The sequence below is a fragment of the Miniopterus natalensis genome, chromosome 14, assembly GCF_054644295.1.
Source record: "Miniopterus natalensis isolate mMinNat1 chromosome 14, mMinNat1.hap1, whole genome shotgun sequence".
NCBI classification, from domain to species: Eukaryota; Metazoa; Chordata; class Mammalia; order Chiroptera; family Miniopteridae; genus Miniopterus; species Miniopterus natalensis.
In genome coordinates, this window is record NC_142094.1 from 39,450,859 (window position 1) to 39,470,086 (window position 19,228).

At 46.7% G+C, this 19,228-nt stretch overlaps 1 protein-coding gene across 2 annotated transcripts in view; it reads right to left on the bottom strand.

Annotated features, from left to right (window-relative positions):
* Positions 1–10,099: 10,099 nt before the first annotated feature.
* ALDH18A1 (aldehyde dehydrogenase 18 family member A1) overlaps positions 10,100–19,228 on the bottom strand; it is a 33,762-nt gene continuing 24,633 nt past the window's right edge. For both annotated transcript variants that reach the window (XM_087824469.1, XM_087824468.1), the window contains exons 13-18: positions 18,120–18,257; positions 15,926–16,121; positions 15,704–15,825; positions 14,552–14,738; positions 13,239–13,334; positions 10,100–11,091 (exon numbers count right to left, since the gene is read on the bottom strand). In XM_087824469.1, the coding sequence (XP_087680595.1) occupies positions 10,910–11,091; positions 13,239–13,334; positions 14,552–14,738; positions 15,704–15,825; positions 15,926–16,121; positions 18,120–18,257 (921 nt within the window). In that variant the 3' untranslated portion in view covers positions 10,100–10,909. The remainder of the gene's footprint in view (positions 11,092–13,238; positions 13,335–14,551; positions 14,739–15,703; positions 15,826–15,925; positions 16,122–18,119; positions 18,258–19,228) is intronic.

A 19,228-nucleotide genomic window follows, 5' to 3' on the forward strand; every position in this document is an offset into this window, starting at 1 on the left:
ATTATCGGCTCATTTATAAAGGGCTCTCTGCTTTCCAGAATTTTAGTTCCTTTGTCCTTGTTGCTGTCGCAACAATTCAATATCTTTAAAAATATGATTTTATAACTTACCCAGTTTTTCCAGTTGTTTCAGCAGGAACATTGGATTGTTGCTACATACCACATCCAAAGCATCCAGAATAAGTGCTTTGAAATTATTTCAAGATTTAGCCACAGTATGGTCATGCAGGTCTGACCTGAAATGTCAGGACATACGGCATGATGTATGACTGAATGAGCCCAACCAGGCCAAGGCCCTTCTCTGTATCTCACTACAGTAGGACAGGTGGCCCAAGGAGACCAACCAGAGTCCTTCTGCACTGGAACTGGGAGCCAAGAACCTTTTATATTTGCAGTGGGTGGGTGGTGGGACAAAGCTCTGAGAACAGCTGGAGCTTCCACTGGTTATGTCCCATGTTCATGGAAGAAGCCAGTCTCCTGTAGGAGGACATGAAGCCCTCACACAGAGAAGAGGCATAGGAGCACCCAGGGGACGGATGTCGGAGTCCCTGATTCTGGGCATTCGTACTTACTGTGGTTTGCTTACCACGAATTGCTCTTTTTGGCCTGAGCCAGCTCCAGTCTCCTGAGAGGCTGGGTGAGCTTTATTTATTTATTTAGCCCTTGGCCTTTTTGAGACATCCTGTGTCCGTATAATACATTATACTTTTCTTCTTAAGCAAGGTGGAGGTGGTTGTGTCACCGTAACTCAAAGAGCCTTAAATAAGACTGCTTCTTTAATGATGGGCAGGTTTAGAAGGGCCTGTGAAAGGCGTCCCCCTCCCTGCACGGAAGGAAGAGGGAGAGGATGGGTGGTGACATTGCTGAGGCCTCTGCTTCGGGTTCTGAGTGCTCACCCCAGAGAGGCGGATGCTTCTGGATTCTGGACACTCCCCCCTGTGGGAGGAACTTCAGACTTGCCTAAGAAGTCATGCGGCCCTGCCAAAGCCATGCTGTTTCATGTGAATGGAACTGGGAGACTGTCCTCACCCGACAACCCTCCCAGGTGGGAGGGGATGGAAACAGGGAAATTCCTGCGTCTGCACGCTTTGCCCGCTCCCGGGGCTCTGGACTTGCAGGCGCGCCTGAAGTTTACACCAGCGGGTAAACAAGATAGCTATTTGGACATCACACACCACTTTGCCAGTTTCCGTTCTCTTGAATTATTTACCAATTGTCTGCATTGAAACCGAATCTGGAAACACGGTCGGCAAGGTAGCCTTATTTGCGAGTTAGAGAAGGAAAACCAGAGTTTGGTGAAGTACCTGGAGCAGAAATGCCTCATGCTTTCCGAAGCTCTCCTGCAAAGTGGGTGAAACCAGCGGGCCCCAGACAGAGCCCCGGGCTGGAGGCTCCCTGGAGCTACTAGTGCAGCCTCTCCTCTGAGGCCACAATCCCCAGCAGGCAGAGGCCTGGGGTCCGGCCTGGACTTACCCACTGGGCCTTGATTTCTTGTGTGCAAAACGCAGGCTGCAGAGGGGGATGGGGTGGAAAAATAAGCCTCTCTTTTGATTTAAAAGATTGTTATCACGAATTTTATTTTCACCATCATACCAAGAATTTCCCACAGGAATAAAGATTAGTAGCTATGAAAACAAGAAAAATAGTCTAAAAATACTTCAAGCAGTAAAATAGAAACTTCGGAAAACTTAGAAAAATATAATGAAAAATAAAACTCACTAGTAGTCTCCCTTCTCAGTAAGAACAACCCATGATATTTTGATACATTTTCTTTCAGACCCTTTTCTAACCAATATATATAATATCATTGGGAAATATCAATTATAGTTCTTTTATAGTCTAGTGTTTTCTATTCAACGTTTTGTAGTGAGCCTCTACCCCATGTCAATACACTTTGAAGTCAAGATTTTTAATGGCTAGTTTTTTCAAAATAGTTCATTGTAAAGAGATACAATATTCAAATATTATTAATTAGGATTCAATGGATTGTTTGATTTCACATTAAAATCTAATTAGGGTGCTTTGAAGGATGCTAATAACAATACAGTCACAGACCAGAGAGAGAGGGTGAGGAGCAGACCTGGAGGAATTGTGCCCTCTCAGGACAAGTGCCCACTGCACAGCGAACCCACACGGCGGGCCCACGCACAGGGAGTGAGAGAAAGGGAGAGGTGACGGATGGACGGATGGACAGATGGATGGATGGATGGATGGTCAAGGTGAGGGATGTATGTAAGCATTCAGGTGAGGGTGCGTGAGTGAGGTACAGATCCTAGAAAACTCACGACCCTAATCATGAAACCTGTTTCTAACTCCTATTATGCTATTTCATATGCTACTATAGGCCACGTGCCACTTTATATTCGTATTTCCTTCCATTTCTGTAAGTATAGTTTTTTTCTTTTATATAGTTGAAATCTAAAGCATGAATATTTTTATACCTGTAGTTTTTTTCATTTGTACAAATTCAGTCTTTGGGTTTGATTTGTGTAAGTTTAGGATAGAGGAAGAGGAACTGTGTATCAGTAGAAAATGACAATTTTTCCACTTGTTAGTTAGGGTCCTGTTTAAACCACCATTTTAAACTCAAATCAACATAATTTGAAGTTTGCAGAAAGAAACAGTCCATTTCCAAGAAATAATTTTAGGGATGGGGAATGAAGGAAGAGGTGGGCGCGCAATGTGGAGACGGCCCGCATTTCCCTGTTCCCAGAGGCAAAGCAGGGGAGGGGAAAGGGGTAAGTAAAGGCATGTCTGGGAAAGTTGGAGAAGCATCCACACCTGCTCATTATATCAAGTGTCTAGAGGCTCTCTAAATAATTCAGGTGCGGCCGGCTCCCTCCAGGGGCAGGTGTTGAGGAGAGTTTCCAGACAAGCATCTCCTCTTGCAAAACTGGAGCAGACTGAGGATCTGATTACTTGCAAAGGGGTCCAGTTAGTAGCTATGGCAACCTCCTTCTTGAGCCTTACTTACAACTTGCCTTGGACTAAGGTACGAGAAGCTTCTGGGAAAACACTGCTGCTACAGCCTGTTGCGCTGGTTAAGAGCTTTGGCTCTCAGCTGTTTGGGTTCTAATGCAAGTTCTACCACTTCCAACTGTGTGGCCTCAGGAATTTACTCGACCTCTCTGATCCTCACTTCCTGTACCTGTAAAATAGGGATAGCAATGCCCTCCCTCAGATTGCTGTGGCATAAGGCTTCTGTTATAATGCCTGATACATAGTAGATATCTCTTAAGAGTGTCCCCACCTGATTTTCTAGGAATAGATGTTTGGACTTTAAATAAAAGAGTAATATCCAGGACTAAGAGAACAGCTACTCCTTAGAACAGAATCAATAATAACAGCTAACAGTTGCTGAAGGTTTTCCATATGCTGGATATTGTGCCGAGGGCTTAACCAAAGTATTCAGAGATCTTAAGACCTTTCCTGGGTCAAGCAGCTAGTAGATGGTGGAATGAAGGTCCAAACCCTGTTTTTTCTCTTATCCCCAAAAAAGCTTGTGTCCTCACATCTAGGTGCAGTGGTCTCCGGGAGTTATTTTACTGTGCCAACACTGCTTCCAGGTGAGCAGTCTGAGGATGGCGGTGGGGTGCAGGCCCCAGGACTTGAGGGAGGGCTGACCGCCTTAGGTCTGTGGGGTCACACTGCCCCCTAGTGTTGGAAGAATCTTAGGGCACGATGAAACAAAGAGGGAATTGCTTTTCTTCTGAGCTGGTAATGAACTCTCCTCCCTTCCAGCCTGGAGCTGATCTGTTTTGCCCAAAGGGCTTCTCCTCGGAATGGGGATAAAGTTGGGAGGGGAGTAAAAACTGGTTTGTTTGGTTTTTGTTTTTTTAATATATCTTTACTGATTTCAGAGGGAGGAAGGGAGAGGGAGAGAGAGAGATAGAAACATTAATGATGACAGAGTCATTGACTGGCTGCCTCCTGCAATCCCCCTGCTGGGAATCGAGCTCCAGGCATGTGCCCTGACTGGGAGTCGAACCTCGGTCTCCTGGGTCCTAGGTCGATGCTCAGCCACTGTGCCACGCTGGCTGGGCAACACTGGGTTTTAAGGAGAATTATCTGGGGGTAGAGCAGCAATTCTCAGGTTAAGCTTTGAACCTCTTGGTAGAGAAATATTTCTTATTTCCAGCACATAGCACATAATAAGTGCTCACTGAATACTGAATGAAGTTTTAAATATCATTCTCATTAAAATGGAGTTTTGCCAGTAAGAGCAGTTATAAAATTATTCATTGATTTTTGCCAGAAGCACTAGCAGAAAAGACATTGTAACATGTAACCCATTTACTCCAGCAGACTCCAAGGGCATGTTCACGTTCAGAAGTAGGTGACAACGATGACACTCATCAGTTTTTAAGAAATAAGTTAGGGTCAGCAAAGACATACAGTCATTTCAGTTTGCCACCCTCACTCCAGTGTCCCCAATGGTTCACAGCTCTCAGAGAAGGTCCCCTCCACCTCCATAATTCTGCCCAAGTCATCCATTTCAATATGTGATCAATAGCCATGCTATGGAAACAATCTGAGTATCTATCAATAGACGAATGGATAAAGAAAATGTGGCATGTACATATATAATGGAATACTATTCAGCCATTTAAAAAAGAGAAAATCCTGCTATTTGAGACAACATGAATGAACACTGAGGACATTATGCTAAGGGACACAAGTCAGACAGAGACAAACACAACCTCTCTTATAACTGGAATCTTAAAACACACACACACATACATGCCCCAAACCAAGCTCATGGACACAGAGAACAGATTGGTGGTTGGCAGAGGCAGGGGGTGGGAAGTGGGCAAAGTGGATGAAAGAGGTCAGATGGTACAAACTTTAAGTTCTAAAATAAGTAAGTCCTGGGGTTGTAATGTACAGCTTGGGGACTATAGTTAATAATTCTGTACTGCATGTTTGAAAGTTGCTGAGAGAGTAGATCTTAAAAGTTTTCATCACAAGAAAAAAATTTATGTATGGTGACAGATGTGAACTAGACTTATTGTGTTGATCATTTCACAATATATACAAATATCAAATCATTATGCTACACACTTGACACTAGTATAATGTTATATGTCAATTATACCTCAGTTAAAAAAAACGTTGATCAGTTAGCACCTACATACATTGCTCCAAGCTGCGCTCAGTGGGGAACATAGACAGACATACCAGGTGGCCCCCTACTGCTGACTGTGGCCAACACGGATGAAGCTTCTTTCAGGAGCTAGGTGTCTAGTCCATTACCTGCTTCTCTCCTGATAGGTAAGTGATAGTCCTCTACTTTTTCCCCAATAAGAAAATTGAGGCTCATTTTAGAAAGAGTAAGTCTGCTAAGTTCACACAGTTTATAGTTGGCAGTGCAGGTCAGTATGACTCCCAAATGCATGCTCGCTCCACTATGTCACTCTGGCTAATTCTTTGGAATAACCAGTTTCCTTTTCTAAAATGCAAGTACTTCCAAGAGAATCACTCCCATCGAGTTATCAGTTTAAAAGCAGATGCTTTTCTTACACTTTGGTGGTTGAGCTTTCTCCAGCCTAATTTCGTGCTGATCCTTGGTCTGTACCCTCTGCCTAGGGCAGGTATACAACCCACTCTCTCCTCTCCAGAACTGTCCAGGAATTTTGCCTTTTCTCCATCTCTTACACAGCAATTTAGCTTTCTCCCATCCTACCACAAAGCCTGAATTACAAAACCCATCAATGAGCGCAAGAAAACAAAAGAAGCTTCCAAGAAAATCCAGAAGGCCTTATGGGTAATTGTGGGAAATAGTGCCAGCAGCTTACTCAATATTTATCTTCTTTTGTTCCTTAGGAAAAGGGTCTGCTTTTTGTCTGGGCAGGAGTGTGCCCAGGTACAAAGCTATATTTCCCAGCTTCCCTTGCAGCTAGAGTGGTCCGTGTGGCCACAGTTCTTTCCTTAATAGCCATGCTTAGGTTAATAGATCCCACTTCCAGTTCCATGAATCAATTAGGATAATTTTTCCTCTACCCAATTTCCCTCCTCCCCTACCAACAGACTCCTACTTCTTGGAGCTGCAATGTGCCCAGATCTCTTACAGACAGGGGAGGCACAAAGCCAATTCTGGCGAAGCCACTGGTTGGGTCTTCCTGGAAAGTCACTTAGATGGGGCAGCTGGCAATACTCTTTTGCTCATGGTTCTTTCCCCTTCCTGCTGCCTAGAATGCAGTCCTGATGGTTGGGATACCACTATCCCATGGATGAGGGCCTCAGCCTAGGATGGAAGAGCAGAAACCAACAGGAGCCTGAGTGCCTGTTGACATTATGGAGCCATCACCTCAGTCCACCTGGGATGCCTACTTCCAGATCTCTTTTTCACAAGAGACAAAAATGAACTCCTATCATGTTCATGCCCTACCTGTTCAGATTTTCTATGACATGCAAGTCAACTCAATTTCTACATTTACTGCAATGATCGGTTCAGGAAATTTAATAAAGAGTGGAGCTTAGGACTTTTGTTTGCTGGAGGTGAGATGATATTAAAGTGTTTTGATTCTGCTCCAGCACCCAACCCTCAGTGTGGATAGGTTGCTGCTGGCAGACATCTACAGCTGTGGTTCTTTTTTTTTTTTTTTTAAATATATCTTTATTGATTTCAGAGAGAGGAAAGGAGAGGGAGAGAGAGAGATAGAAACATCAATGATGAGAGAGTCATTGGTCGGCTGCAGCCCGCAACCCGGGCATGTGCCCTGACCGGGAATCGAACCCTGATCGCCTGGATCCCAGGTCGACCCTTAACCGCTGAGCCACGCCCGGCCGGGCTACAGCTGTGGTTCTCAAAGCGTGGTCCCTGGATTGATGGTGGCAGCCGCAGCAGCAGTTGGAAACTTATCAGAAATGCAAATTCTCAGACCCTTTACCAGATCTAATGAATCGGTGATCTGTTTTCATAAGTTCTGTAGGTGATTCTGAGATTCCAAAGTTTGGAAACCACTGATTAACAGAGATCTACAGAGAGAGCCAGAGCCCTGATCTAACCATGTCTGAACTACACTTCTGGATTTCCTCAGTTAAGTAAGCAAATAAATACACTTTCTTTTTGTTAAAACTAGTTTGGAGTTTCTGGTACCTGTACCTGAAAACATTTCCACTTTTGCTGCTTCAGGGACACTATCCATACAGGGCACAAAATACTACCTGGAAATATTTTGTTTCATGGACATTTGAGAAGCAGATGTACATGAGTAGTAATGGCAACACCACCTACCCGGAGCCAGAAAAGAGACTTGATTCGCAGATTTAAAGCCTTAGTCAGGCACGATTTCCAGAGGATTGGTCTAAATCTTTGTGTTTGCTTGGAGATTTAAAAAGGAATTCCTAATTCAGAAGTGCACACTGTGCATTTTATACTGTACCGCAGGGCTCTCAGGCAATTAGCTAGAAAGCCAGAATCTTTTGCTTTGCTCCTATCACTGCTGACTCCTGCAGGCCTAGTCCCCTCAGCCAAACCAAGATCACTGCTCTTCTTTCAAACAAAAGATGACACTCACCTGGGCTCCCCTTCTCTTTCCCAGACCCCAAATAGAGTTTCTACTGCTCATGCCCTTCTCAGTAGCAGCAGCCCACATACGGCAGGTGCTTAAATGTTTAATGAAACTCAGCACTCTGTTCCTCCCTGCTCATGTGGAGGGCAAGGCTGGTCTTCTGTGACCCGATGGAGCTGAAGTGGAAAGATCTGGCTTCTGAAAACTGTCTCATGAGGAACAGAAGACACTTCGGGTTTCTAATGAAGTGCAGAGTCAAGCACACAGTTGGGGACCTGAAAACCACAGCAAGTGACCTTCTCCCGTTTATTGAGTACTTGCTATGTGCCCATGCTCTGCCAAGCATTTAAATGACCACCTGTGAGGTAGGAGGTGTCAATATTCCTACAAGGAAACAGGCTCAGAGAAGTCAGGTGACTTGTCCAAAGTCACTTTAAGTGGCAGAGTAGACATTTGATCACAGGTATATTATCTGGAGTCTTCTAAGACGAAAGGGATAGAAATCCAACTCAAACTAGCTTAAGCAAAAAGAGAAATTACTGAATTGAGTCTGGGGTGTGTTTCAGGCACAGATGGAACTCGGTGGGCAAAGTCTCTCTCTATCCCATGGCTCCCTGTGTTGGATACTTCTTACAGTCTCTCTGCGTGGAAAGGTAGATATTATCAGCTTTAGTCCTTGAGAGTTAGAGTTTATAACTCAAGAGAAAAAGTTTTTTCTAATAACCGCAGTAAAAATTCAATTCCACCAGTATGCTTTGTGGCCAAGTTTAACTCACATGCTCAGCCCTGAAGCAATCACAGTTAGCAGGGAAACAGACTTATCAGACCCAAGTCACAAGGCTCCCACTAAAAATAGCGAGGTACTGGGATACCAGCATCCCTCTCTGAATCACACAGGCTGGGCAGAATTACCGCAAAATGGAGAGATGGTTCCACAAAATAAGGAATATTGAGCAAAAACATCTCTTAAAATCTTGCCCTCAGCTGCCCATCTTTCTTTCCATAAGAGTAATTTCATAAATTCCCCTGTAATGTATGTATATACTGTATCACTGAGACACCTTTTTAGCATCAGGTAAAAGAAAACCTAAACCCAAGTAAACTTGGCTTGATAAAAAAGAACATTTGCACCCAGGTTCGATCTCTGTCAGGGCTCATATGAGAATCAACCAATGAATGCATAAATGGGTGGAGCAACAAATCAGTGTTTCTCTCTCTCAAATCAATAATAATAATAATAAAAAGAGACCTTTCTATCTTACATAATATCCGAGGCTTTTTCCCTCCTTGGTTGGGGATCTGGTAACTTCAGGGACTTGTTGGTTCAGCAGCCTTAGTGGCCAGGAAAAGGAAGCAGGGCAGGGCCACAGGGGAGATTTCAAACTAAAAAGCCCCTTCCCACAGCTGGGACGAGCCCGCAAGCAGTGGCAGGCCTTCGGGCGGGGCGTCTGCGAGGCCCTGGTCCTCCTGGCCCTTTGGTGAGACAAGGGAGAAAGCTGACGGCCACCGCTGAGGTTGCTGCCTAGGGGACATGGTCTTGCTGAGTAACTCGAGTTTCACGGTGCCTTCCGGACAAAACCCCGCCCCATTTCTTGCCCAAGAAGAGAGGCTCCGGTGGAGATTATACCATCGGCCATCTGGATGCAATGCCTCCCCGTTGGCCCACATGCCCTTGCCCCACATTGGCATATTCACGGCTCCAATGTGTCCCGTCCCTGCCCCCAGACTTCTGCTTGCCCAGTCCTGTGAGTGCTCTGCCCCGGCTTCCTTTCTCTGTCTTGCTCAGGGCCGGATCCAGGCCCAGCCTCCGCAGTACAGTCCTCCCCAAGGGCCCAGCCTCCTTGGGTCACTTTCTATTTTAGACGCCAGGGGCATTTGTTGTCTGCTTGTGAGCTGATGGTGGTATTTGCCATACAGTGTCAGCAGGACTTCATTGCCTTTTCAGGCAAGCTATGCCAGAACTCCCGCTCAGAGGACGGGGCAGGCAGGGTAACTTGCCAGGGGTGTCAGGGTCTGGGTGAGAGGTAGTTTGGAACCTGCCTGGGAACACATTCCACACGGCACCGTAACTCATAAAACATCCTCTGAGGATAAACATCAGCATGCAAGCAAGTGCTTGTTTTTTTGCAAGGGCTCTCATGAGACATCTTCCAACTGCAGACTGTCAGGCACTAGGGACCCCAAGAACAGGAGCTGGACAGAGGGAGGAAGGTGAGGGGTTAGAGCTGTCAACGAAACAGGTGACCCTGAGGCAGGGAGGTCAGCTGGGGCTCTGGCCAGCCCAGTGGACGCTGTGTGGACCAGGCGCAATGGTGGCATGCCCCCAACTTCAAACCGTTGCCACACTTTTAGCCCCTAAATTCCTGGTGCCTCATCTCCCATTTTCCTCTCCTCTCTCCCAGTCCGAGTCCCTCCCCTGGGCATCTGCCTGGGCTGCTTTCACTGATGCTGTTGAGTCAGAGGGCCTGGCTGTCCCCAACCAGCTTCTGGAGGAGACAGTATGGAAAAGCAGGGCTGTGAGGGCCACCAGGGAGGGAAACTGAGGAAGAGGATAATAGCCAATGAGGAGAAAACCAATCCAGCACATAGGCTTTTCATAAGAACTTTATTTCTCAAAAAGGGGGAAGAATCCAAAGTATTAAAATAATCCTCTAATTTTATTTTGGAGGGAAAAGATAGGATGACAATAATTCGTATAAAAATTTCAAGCATAAATGTTGTAGATACATCATCCTGACACTCTGCGCCTCCAGGTCCCAACTGCATCATGGGTACTGCTGAATCTCCTGGGCCCAGAAAGCGTCCGAAAGCTTATTTATATTCATTCCACAAATAAATACAACGATTGCCCTCCCAGGGGAAATGATTTGGTCCATTTTTGTGATTGTTTTTGATGAGAATGCTGAAGAGGCTGCCCCTCTTCTAAGTTCCAGACCTTTCCTTTTCAAAGATGATTACATGTGAGAGAAAAGAAATGTGGAAACAGTAGGTATGGCTGACTCTAGTACCAACCAAATGCCAAGGGAGACTTGACCTCACTGAGGCAATAAAAGGGGAGAAGCGGCCATAATCTTTCCATTGCCTCTTATGTGGGGAAACTGGACCTGTCTGCTTCTATCACTGAAGAAAACTGGACCATGAGAAGCAAAGTCCTGATCTGGAGCCATTAAGCGAAGTCCTTACCCATAACAATCATTTTCTAACTTAACAAAGAAAAAGAAAATAGTGAGCTGGATTTGGAGTCATTAACCAAGACTGATGCTGCCAAACTGAGCCCAGGAGCCCAGGTGTACGTTCCAACAGGAAGACTTTCCGGGGCCTGGCTCCCCCGAGATTCTGAAGCCGAGTCTGCCTATGAGGACCTCTGGGAATTTCCCCGCTCTTCTCTGCCTGCTTTCAGTTGGTGTTTCTCTGAGGAACAGGGAGGTTCTCGTGAAGATATTTTAAACTTCCATGCTCTGAGAAATCCGAGACCACGTGGTCCTGCCCTCGCAGCAGCCACTTAGTAGTAAGCAGTCCCTCCAGTCCTACTGGTCCCCGAGCGTGGATCCGCGAGGTACTGATTCCCACTTCAGCTCCTGCAGAGAGGCACAGGTGAGAGTGTGGCTTTTCCTGCCTCTGCTTCCTGTCTGCCCACCAGCCCCCTCCCTCCTCTCACTTGGCACCCTCGCCCTGCACACTCCTGCCCATCCTCCCCATGCCAGCTTGAGTCCCACTGTCTGCACGTGTTCTCTGGTCGCTGTAAATCACACCAAGCCCCTTTCTCATGAAACACAACATATGGGCCTCCCCTTTATACTTTATCAGAAGTGCTGTGTCCGACAGATATCTGTTTGGTGTCTGGACTGTGCATTTTTTGAGGTGTATAACAATGTTTAGTATGGCGGTTCCATCTCCCTAAATATTTTTCAAATCCTAGAGAGGGATATGTTCTCAGTCCCCCCAGAATTCTTAGCACTTGCGCTCTCACTAGACTGAACACATGCAAGAGTGCTGCTCATCTCCCACCCCCTCTTGCTCCAGGCTTACACGTGGGGACATCGGGGGTCTTCCTAGGTCTGGCTCAGTGCTCTGCACCGCACAGGCTGGAGGCAGGACTCTGGTGTCCACCACAACTGTACCGAGCAGAGCATGTACTGTGCAGAAGGCCCTGGGGATAAGGTGGTAACTGCTACAGGTCCTGTTTCTGTGGAGCGTATATTCTTGTGGGCAAGGCAGCCAAGAACATCCTGGGTTATGGGTGAAGGGTGCAGTGACAGACTGCGCGGTGGGTGGGTGGGTGCCTCCCTGAACCCTGAACAATGAGGTGCTGGCGGCGGAGGGGCAAGTGGAGGTGCTGCAGCAGAGGGAGGAGCAAAGGCAGAGACCCAAGGGGGGCTGAGCTGGGGGTAGCAGTTGGCAAGGAGAGTGAGCACCAGATTCAAATCCTGGTTTAATAATGTAGAGACCACATGACTCTGGGTGTGTCACCTAACCATCTTTCGTGCTTTAGTTTTTTTTTTTCATTTAAAAAAATGAGAAAACTAATAGATCCATGATGTAGAACTAAGTGAGATACTGCATGTGATGCACTTAACACAGCGCTGGGGATACAATAAATGCTCAATAAATATTACCTGTCACTACTACTAATGCATTTGGCTCAACCAGAGTCTGAGCTGCTGCTCTGAGCTGGGGGCGGAAAGATGATGGAGGGTCTCTTGCTCTCCCCACACCTTCGCTTTCACTGGAAAGCTGGGTGCCTCAGCCCTTAAAAGTATGCTGCCATTTTTTCTTCAAGGCCATGGACTACAGAGATCATGCAAGTGATGTGATATTAAAGCAAAACCCCAGCATAATAGAGACAGGAAACCAAAAATAAAGTGTCTAATGACTAAGAACTGAGTAAAATTCCCTTTAATAACCTTTAACAATTCAGTGAGAACTATTTCTCTAGGCAGGTCATCTATCCAAAAGTTCGGAGGGATTAAAATGTTTCCAGTGGTTGAACTACTTCTCAGGTATCTTAAGTGCCTGACTGGAGCTCTGTAAAATGGTACCCCTGAAAACCAGACAGGGTCTGAAAAGTCCCGAACTACTGGGGATGGAGATTCCATTATTAAAGTTGGATGGGGCAGAAGGGTGTCTTTCTGAAGCTTTTTATTTCAGTCCTCTTTAGAAGTAAACCTTGCACCCCTGGGCTTCCCTGCTTGTTTTTGGTGCTAACAAGTAAGCCCAGCATAGTTACTCACACCTTCTTTTGTCCTGTCCTCATGGGGAATTCCTAGCTCTGAGGCAGCCTGGCTGTGTCTCTCTAAAGTAAGTCTGCAATCGCAGTGCTCTCAGGGGACGCTGGTGCGTATACCTGTCACACCTGCGTATGGAGACAGGCTGTGGTCTGCTCGCACTGTAGTGGGAGCAACCCCGGCTCTGGGCTTGCACAAATTTGGGTTTGATTGCCAGCTGCGTGACTTTGTGCAGGTTACTTCACTTCCTTGAACCTCAGTCTCCCCAGCTATGGAAAGGAAAATGTAAGTACCTGCCTTCTTAATATGTGAAATGCCCAGAGTACAGGACTTTACCAGCTATTATTTTCTCTCATGTCCCCACCCTCCCACAACTCTCTACCATCTTGATCAAGCATGTGACCACAGAAGAGAGCTGTCTCCTCCACCCTCACCACGCTCCTTGGACTACACAGTGGTTCACAGGGACGCCTTTCTCCTATGACTGGAGTCCTCCTTACCCAGTCCGAAGCGGTAGCCATCCGAGAAGCGGGTGCTGGCATTCCAGAACACACAGGCACTGTCCACGTGCTGGAGGAAGAACTCTGCTGTTTTCTCTGCAGCAGAGAGAGCAGAAACTGAGTTAGGACGACCTGCAGAGAACACCCTGCTTCCAGCCCCTCACCAGGGACTGACCAGGTGGGGTCCAGGACCCAAGGGGCCTCCCATGGGTTAAACATGGATTTTTAAAAAACCTAGAGGAAGAAGGCAAACTGGCCTCACCAGTCACTGCTGTGGAGAGTAGATGCCTGGGAAAGACGGGGATGGACCCCGAGCTCCTCTGCAGACATACCCTCGCTGCTGCAATGGCCTGTCCACACTATTTATTTAGAAGCTCTGGAGCCAGAGTGTCTAAGTCTGAACTCCAACTTCACACCCACTAGCTGGGTTATCTTGGGCAGGTTGCTGAACCTCTCTGTGCCCAAGTAGAATGGGGAGCGACACTATGACCTAGCTCACAAGGCTGTAAAGAGGGTAAACTGACTGACACTGCAGAGCACTCATCGGTGTCTAGCACACAATAGGTGCTCTGTAAATGTTGGCTGTTACTACTGGTAGTGCTGTGATTCCCCAATAAACTGACTGTAAATCCCCTGAAGGGGCCAGACTGGCTTCCTTTATCATTGGGTCCCAGTGCCTGACACCTGGGCATGGGTTCCAGTACATATCTGTACAGTGGATGAACAACCATGGAGCTGATTCTGCCCTTAATCCCAACGCTTGGTTTCCTCAGCTGTAAAATGGGTTTATTCCAATAACATGGAAAGACTTGTGTGGATTAAATGGTAACGCCTCTAACCCAGAAGAAGTAGTCTTTATTTTTTTTAACCTTCACACGAAGATATTTCTTCCATTGCTTTTCAGAAAGAGAAGGGAGAGAGAGAAAGAGACAGAGAGAAACATGGATATGAGAGAGACACATGGACTGGTTGCCTCCCGCACCCGCCGCTGGCCAGAATTGAACCCGGGACCCTTCAGTCCACAGGTGGACACTAACCGCTAAGCCAAACTGGCCAGGGCGAAGGCATCATCTTTAAAGTGGAGCTAATCATCTCTTCCCTGCCTCCTCCTACGGGGCCACTGTCACTATATAATGAGGTAACAGATGTGAGAGTACTCGGCAAACCAGCAAATGCCACCGACAGCAGGCATCATCATTTGTCTGTTCAGATTATGTTTCCTGCGGGACAAGAGGGACTGCGAGGAGCAGAACCACCTCGGAGGTGTAGGCAGAGAAGGCGGATGCCAGATGCTGAAGCGTCTGCCCACTGACCGTTCTCCGTGACGATGACCTCCGTGTGGGAGCTGCCGTACTTGTGGATGTGGTCAATGGCCTCCTGCACGCTGTCCACCACTTCAATGCACAACTCCAGGTCCCCATACTCAGTTCGGAGGGACTTCACTTCCGAAGGGCTAAAGGTCAGATAGGAGGCGAACTTGGGGCCTGCGTGAATTTTCACCTGGAACAGAGGAAGTCCAGGGGCAACAACAGAAACACAACACGAGGAAACAAGCTCACGCTTCCTCCAGGATCGACAGAGGGGGGGGCCTACAGCTGAGAAGGCCAAGGCTCCTGTGGCCTGGACACTAAACTAGTCCCTGCCTTTCTCTCAAGGGCAGCCTTCTGACCTCCAGGACGCCCTGCTTTTGAAAGTGCTGAATGACCACTTGCTGGCAACAGGCCTTCAGCAAAACTAGAGCAGGGGTTTAAGGAGGAAGCCTCTGAATGTTAAGATTGTGCCAGGCATTGAACAGGCTATCCACATAAGCCCCTGACTGCTGGCATTTTACTAACACAAACACCTAACTATAAAAACCCCGTTCCCTGCATATGGAGTATACATACATGTTGGAAATTTACTAGCATGGGTTGCTCACAACCTTACTGATATAGTAAGAGAATAATCTCAGAAAAAGAGAATATTATACAAATTGTTAACTCCCAAATACCACTGTATTAAGTGCATTAATATTAGTAATTTGTGCAGGGGTGGATACAATAGATTCTTGGTTTGAGAACATTTCTGCACAATCTTTTCAAATCATATCCAAATATCAATGTGTGTTCAGACACACAAACTTTAAACCAATACCACCTAAAAAAAAGCTGCCAGAAACAGTCTATTCAGTGGGCTGCCCTGTGATCCATCTTATCTATGAACCCTCTTAGCACTAAACACATTCCACTCTGTAATGAAGCTATTTGTGTGGGTTTCTCCCACCCACTAAGGGGCAGGGGGCATGTCTCCATGTCTTACTCATCTCTGTGTACTTAGCCCAGAACTCTGTATACAGCAGATGCTCAGAAATACTGCTTCTTGAATTGCCTCACATGGTGCGGCAGATGCTCCTGGTCTAATCCCACAGGCTCTCAATCTCCATGTGGAAGGCAGGAAGGGATGTGAACCCTGTGGGCTTGTCTTACCTGTTCCACTCTCAGCATGTCAATGATCTGGTCAAACAGGGGTGTCCTTAGGTGGTCTCGGTGGATTAACAGTGTCTCCAAAGCATTGCAGGCAGCTGGATATTCACATTTAGAGTCTCTGACTAAAGAAGGAGAACAAAGAATTTTTCTATTAACATGATCCAGAGCCACAGAGGACTTGACAAATATTTTGCCCAAAACAGGGGACCCCACCCAGCGCACCTAGTCTAGAGGCTTTGTCGACACTGGCCTCTGAATCCACGTACATGTGGCAGATCCCTTCACTGTGCCCCATCACCGGGATCCCCTTGGCGGCTTTCTGGATGTCTCTGACCAGCTGGGAAGAGCCGCGTGGAATGATCAGATCTATAATTTTGTCTAGTCGGCAAAGGTCTTCCACTTCTTCTCTGGTATTCACCTGAAGAGGAGAAGGAAAAGATGAAGAGGGCATCTTCTAACCCCACAAAGTACAGGAGCAGCAACACCTCCTGTACAGACAAATATCTGCACCTCCTGAGCGCTAAATCCACTGAAAACTTGCTCCAACACAAGATTAGTCCCTGATCACGGGAATTGAAGTTGTCCAGCAAATGCGCACCAAACACTGCACATCAGGTGCTGTGTTCTGCATGACAACATCCAGGACCAGGCCCTGCCCTCCAGCAGCTCAGAATCCAGAAGGAAAGACGGGGCTACGACATGACCAGTCATCCACTGGGCAGATAATTTTTAAAATGCCAGGAGAGGTACAAGTGCTATCTCTGGAAGTTAGAGGAGGAATAGATTATGCCAGGCGATGAGGATCGCAAGAGAAAGTGGCTGCCCTGGTGGTTCTCTACCCAAGGCCTTAATGACATGTTGGGTCTTGCTAGGGAGTCATGGTTCTTCACACCTTCTGCTGACAACCTCAACCCTGGGATGCTGGCTAGACTGACGAAAGAGCTTGTGTTAGGACACTGGTATTATGGGCATCATTTCGTCTTCTTGATTTTTAATTTCCCTCTATATGGTCATGTTACTTAAAAGAGAAATACAAAAGCACGTGTACAAAAATGATCATAGCAGCTTTAATCTGCACAGTCCAAAACTGGAAACCACCCAACTATTCATCAACAAAGAAAGGCTAACCTGTAGTATGTGCATGTGAATGGAATAGTACATGGCGGTGAAAGAGAAAACTACTGCTAAAGGTGCAGCAATGTGGATGAAGCTCGTCACATAATAATGAGCAAAAGAAATGCAACATAAAAGAGCGCACTGTGTGAGTCCATTTATATGATGTTCAAGAACAGGCAAGAGACTGAATGTGAAAGAAGTAAAACAGTGGTTACCTGCTGCTGAGACAGGGGCATACTGACTGGGAAGGGCACCTGGGAGCCTCGGGTGTTGGAACTGTTCTGTATCTAATACGTGTGTGTGTGTGTGTGTGTGTGTGTATACACACACACACATATATATATATATATATATATATATACATACAGACAATAATCACACAAGGTCTGTATACTTACTGTATGTATGTTGTACATCAATGGGGAGGAGGGAAGGGTGGAAGCCGGCTGAATTAAGCTAGGATGTGGTAGAGCTGCAATTTGAATCCCTAAAATCTGTGGTCTCTCCACCATGTTGCCATGAAAAAAACCCAGACTCTCATCAGTGAGCATGTGATGCAGCAGGTTTTGGAGACCCTCCCCCAGCAGCCCAAAGAACCCTGGAATGTTGGGGCGAGTGGGCCTTGATGGAAAAGGGAAGGATCTGGAGCCAGCCTAAGTCCAAATCTAAACTCCACTACAGACTGTGATTTCGGGTGAGTTACTTAACTTCTGAGCCTATTTCCCCCCATCTATAAAATGGGCCTAGTAATTGACATTTTTCTCGTAGAGTTGTTGAGAGGATTAAGTGAGATAAGGAAGAGCCCACAGTAGCGCTCAATAAATTGTAGCTCTTGCTATCTAGTTCAGAAATTCCATTTGACAGTTGAAGAGTATAAGACAATGGTTAAAATAATGACCATAATAAGTAATGGTAACAGCATGACCTAATACTTACACGCTCCATGACAGTTTATGACAAATTTTCATAAAAATTTATCTCATCTGACTTGGCCTAAATCACTCCGCCAGTGAGCAGAACTGAGGCCTCACACTCTAGCTGTGGTATTCCTGTTGCCTGTGACCTAAAGAATGAAGGGCTAACAGGCATTCCTGTATGTCAATAGTGCCAGGACACAGCTGTGTGAGAGCGGCCTTCCTAAGCCACTGAAGACCCATCTGGCATTATCCAATGTCAGCAGACACACAGGACCTGCTGCCACTTCAGTCAAGCCTGCCCACAGAATTGGATTGGACTTACATGGCCTAAACTTTGTTTCAAACACCCAAAGACCTGACCTGGCTCATCCTCAGGGACCTACCAGCTGTACGGCCTCCTTGACTCCATGGGTTGAGAGGGCCTCCTGGGTCAGGAGGTGAAGAATCCGGTTGCTGTGTGCAGCCTCCTTCCCTCCTTTGAGTAACAAGCCATTACCACTTGCAATAGCCAAGGCTGCCACCTGCAGATCAAAGGGGGAAGCAGTGAACCACAGGGAAAAGATAACAGCAACAGTAGCACTCACTGGGCACTTTTCCTGTGCCAGGCACAGTGTCATTTTATAAGGCCTATCCCTGTTTAATCTTCACAACATTCCAGTGAATTAAGTACTGTATCTATTTTATCTCCCAGTTTACAGATAAGGTCACTGAAGCCCAGAGATGTTGGTGGCTCTGCAAGGACACATAGCTTATAAGTGGCAGGGCTGGGAGCCCTAAATGGAGCCAAATCACTTGATCTGGGGAACTAAACTCTTAATTCTTCCTCCACACTATCAGCAAAGTAACCTGAGTTAAGTGGCCATGGTCACATGGCCCCCTCCCTACAGTGGTCACGATGACGACCGGGTGCTCAGCTGCCTCCTGCCTCAGGTGCTTGCTCACCTGACTTGAGCCGAGGCTGGGCAGCATTTCTGGCCACATCTTACCCTGTCACTGTTGTGAGAGCTCTAAATGCCTGGTGCTGAGAACCTGGAGAGGACCAGAGCTCCCGCCAGCCCCTGGATAGCTCTGGCAGGAATGCTGAGAATGGAGCACAAGCCTGTCTGGGTAGGAAAAAGCAGGCCATCCAGAGGGGGGATTCAGCCACACTCCTAGAACAAAGAACTCATTACACTGACCTGCTCGCCCAGGGCATGGAGCTTAACTTTCCGAACACTCTAGGAGTAAATAAGAATCTTCCTGTTTTGGTTAAGTAGGGAAAGACACTTGGCTAAAAAACCGTGCATGAGTATGTTCATCTCCAGATCAATGGCTTCTAATCTTTTTTTGTTGTTGCTCATGAACCCTTATAAAAGTTATATAAACTTTCTCCAGAAAAATGTACAAACACACTGAATTCTGCATACAGCTTTTAGGATTCAGGATCCTGTGATACTATCCAAGGTAAGACCCCAGGTGAGGAACCACAGCTGTAGTTGGCTAAAGAGGAAAC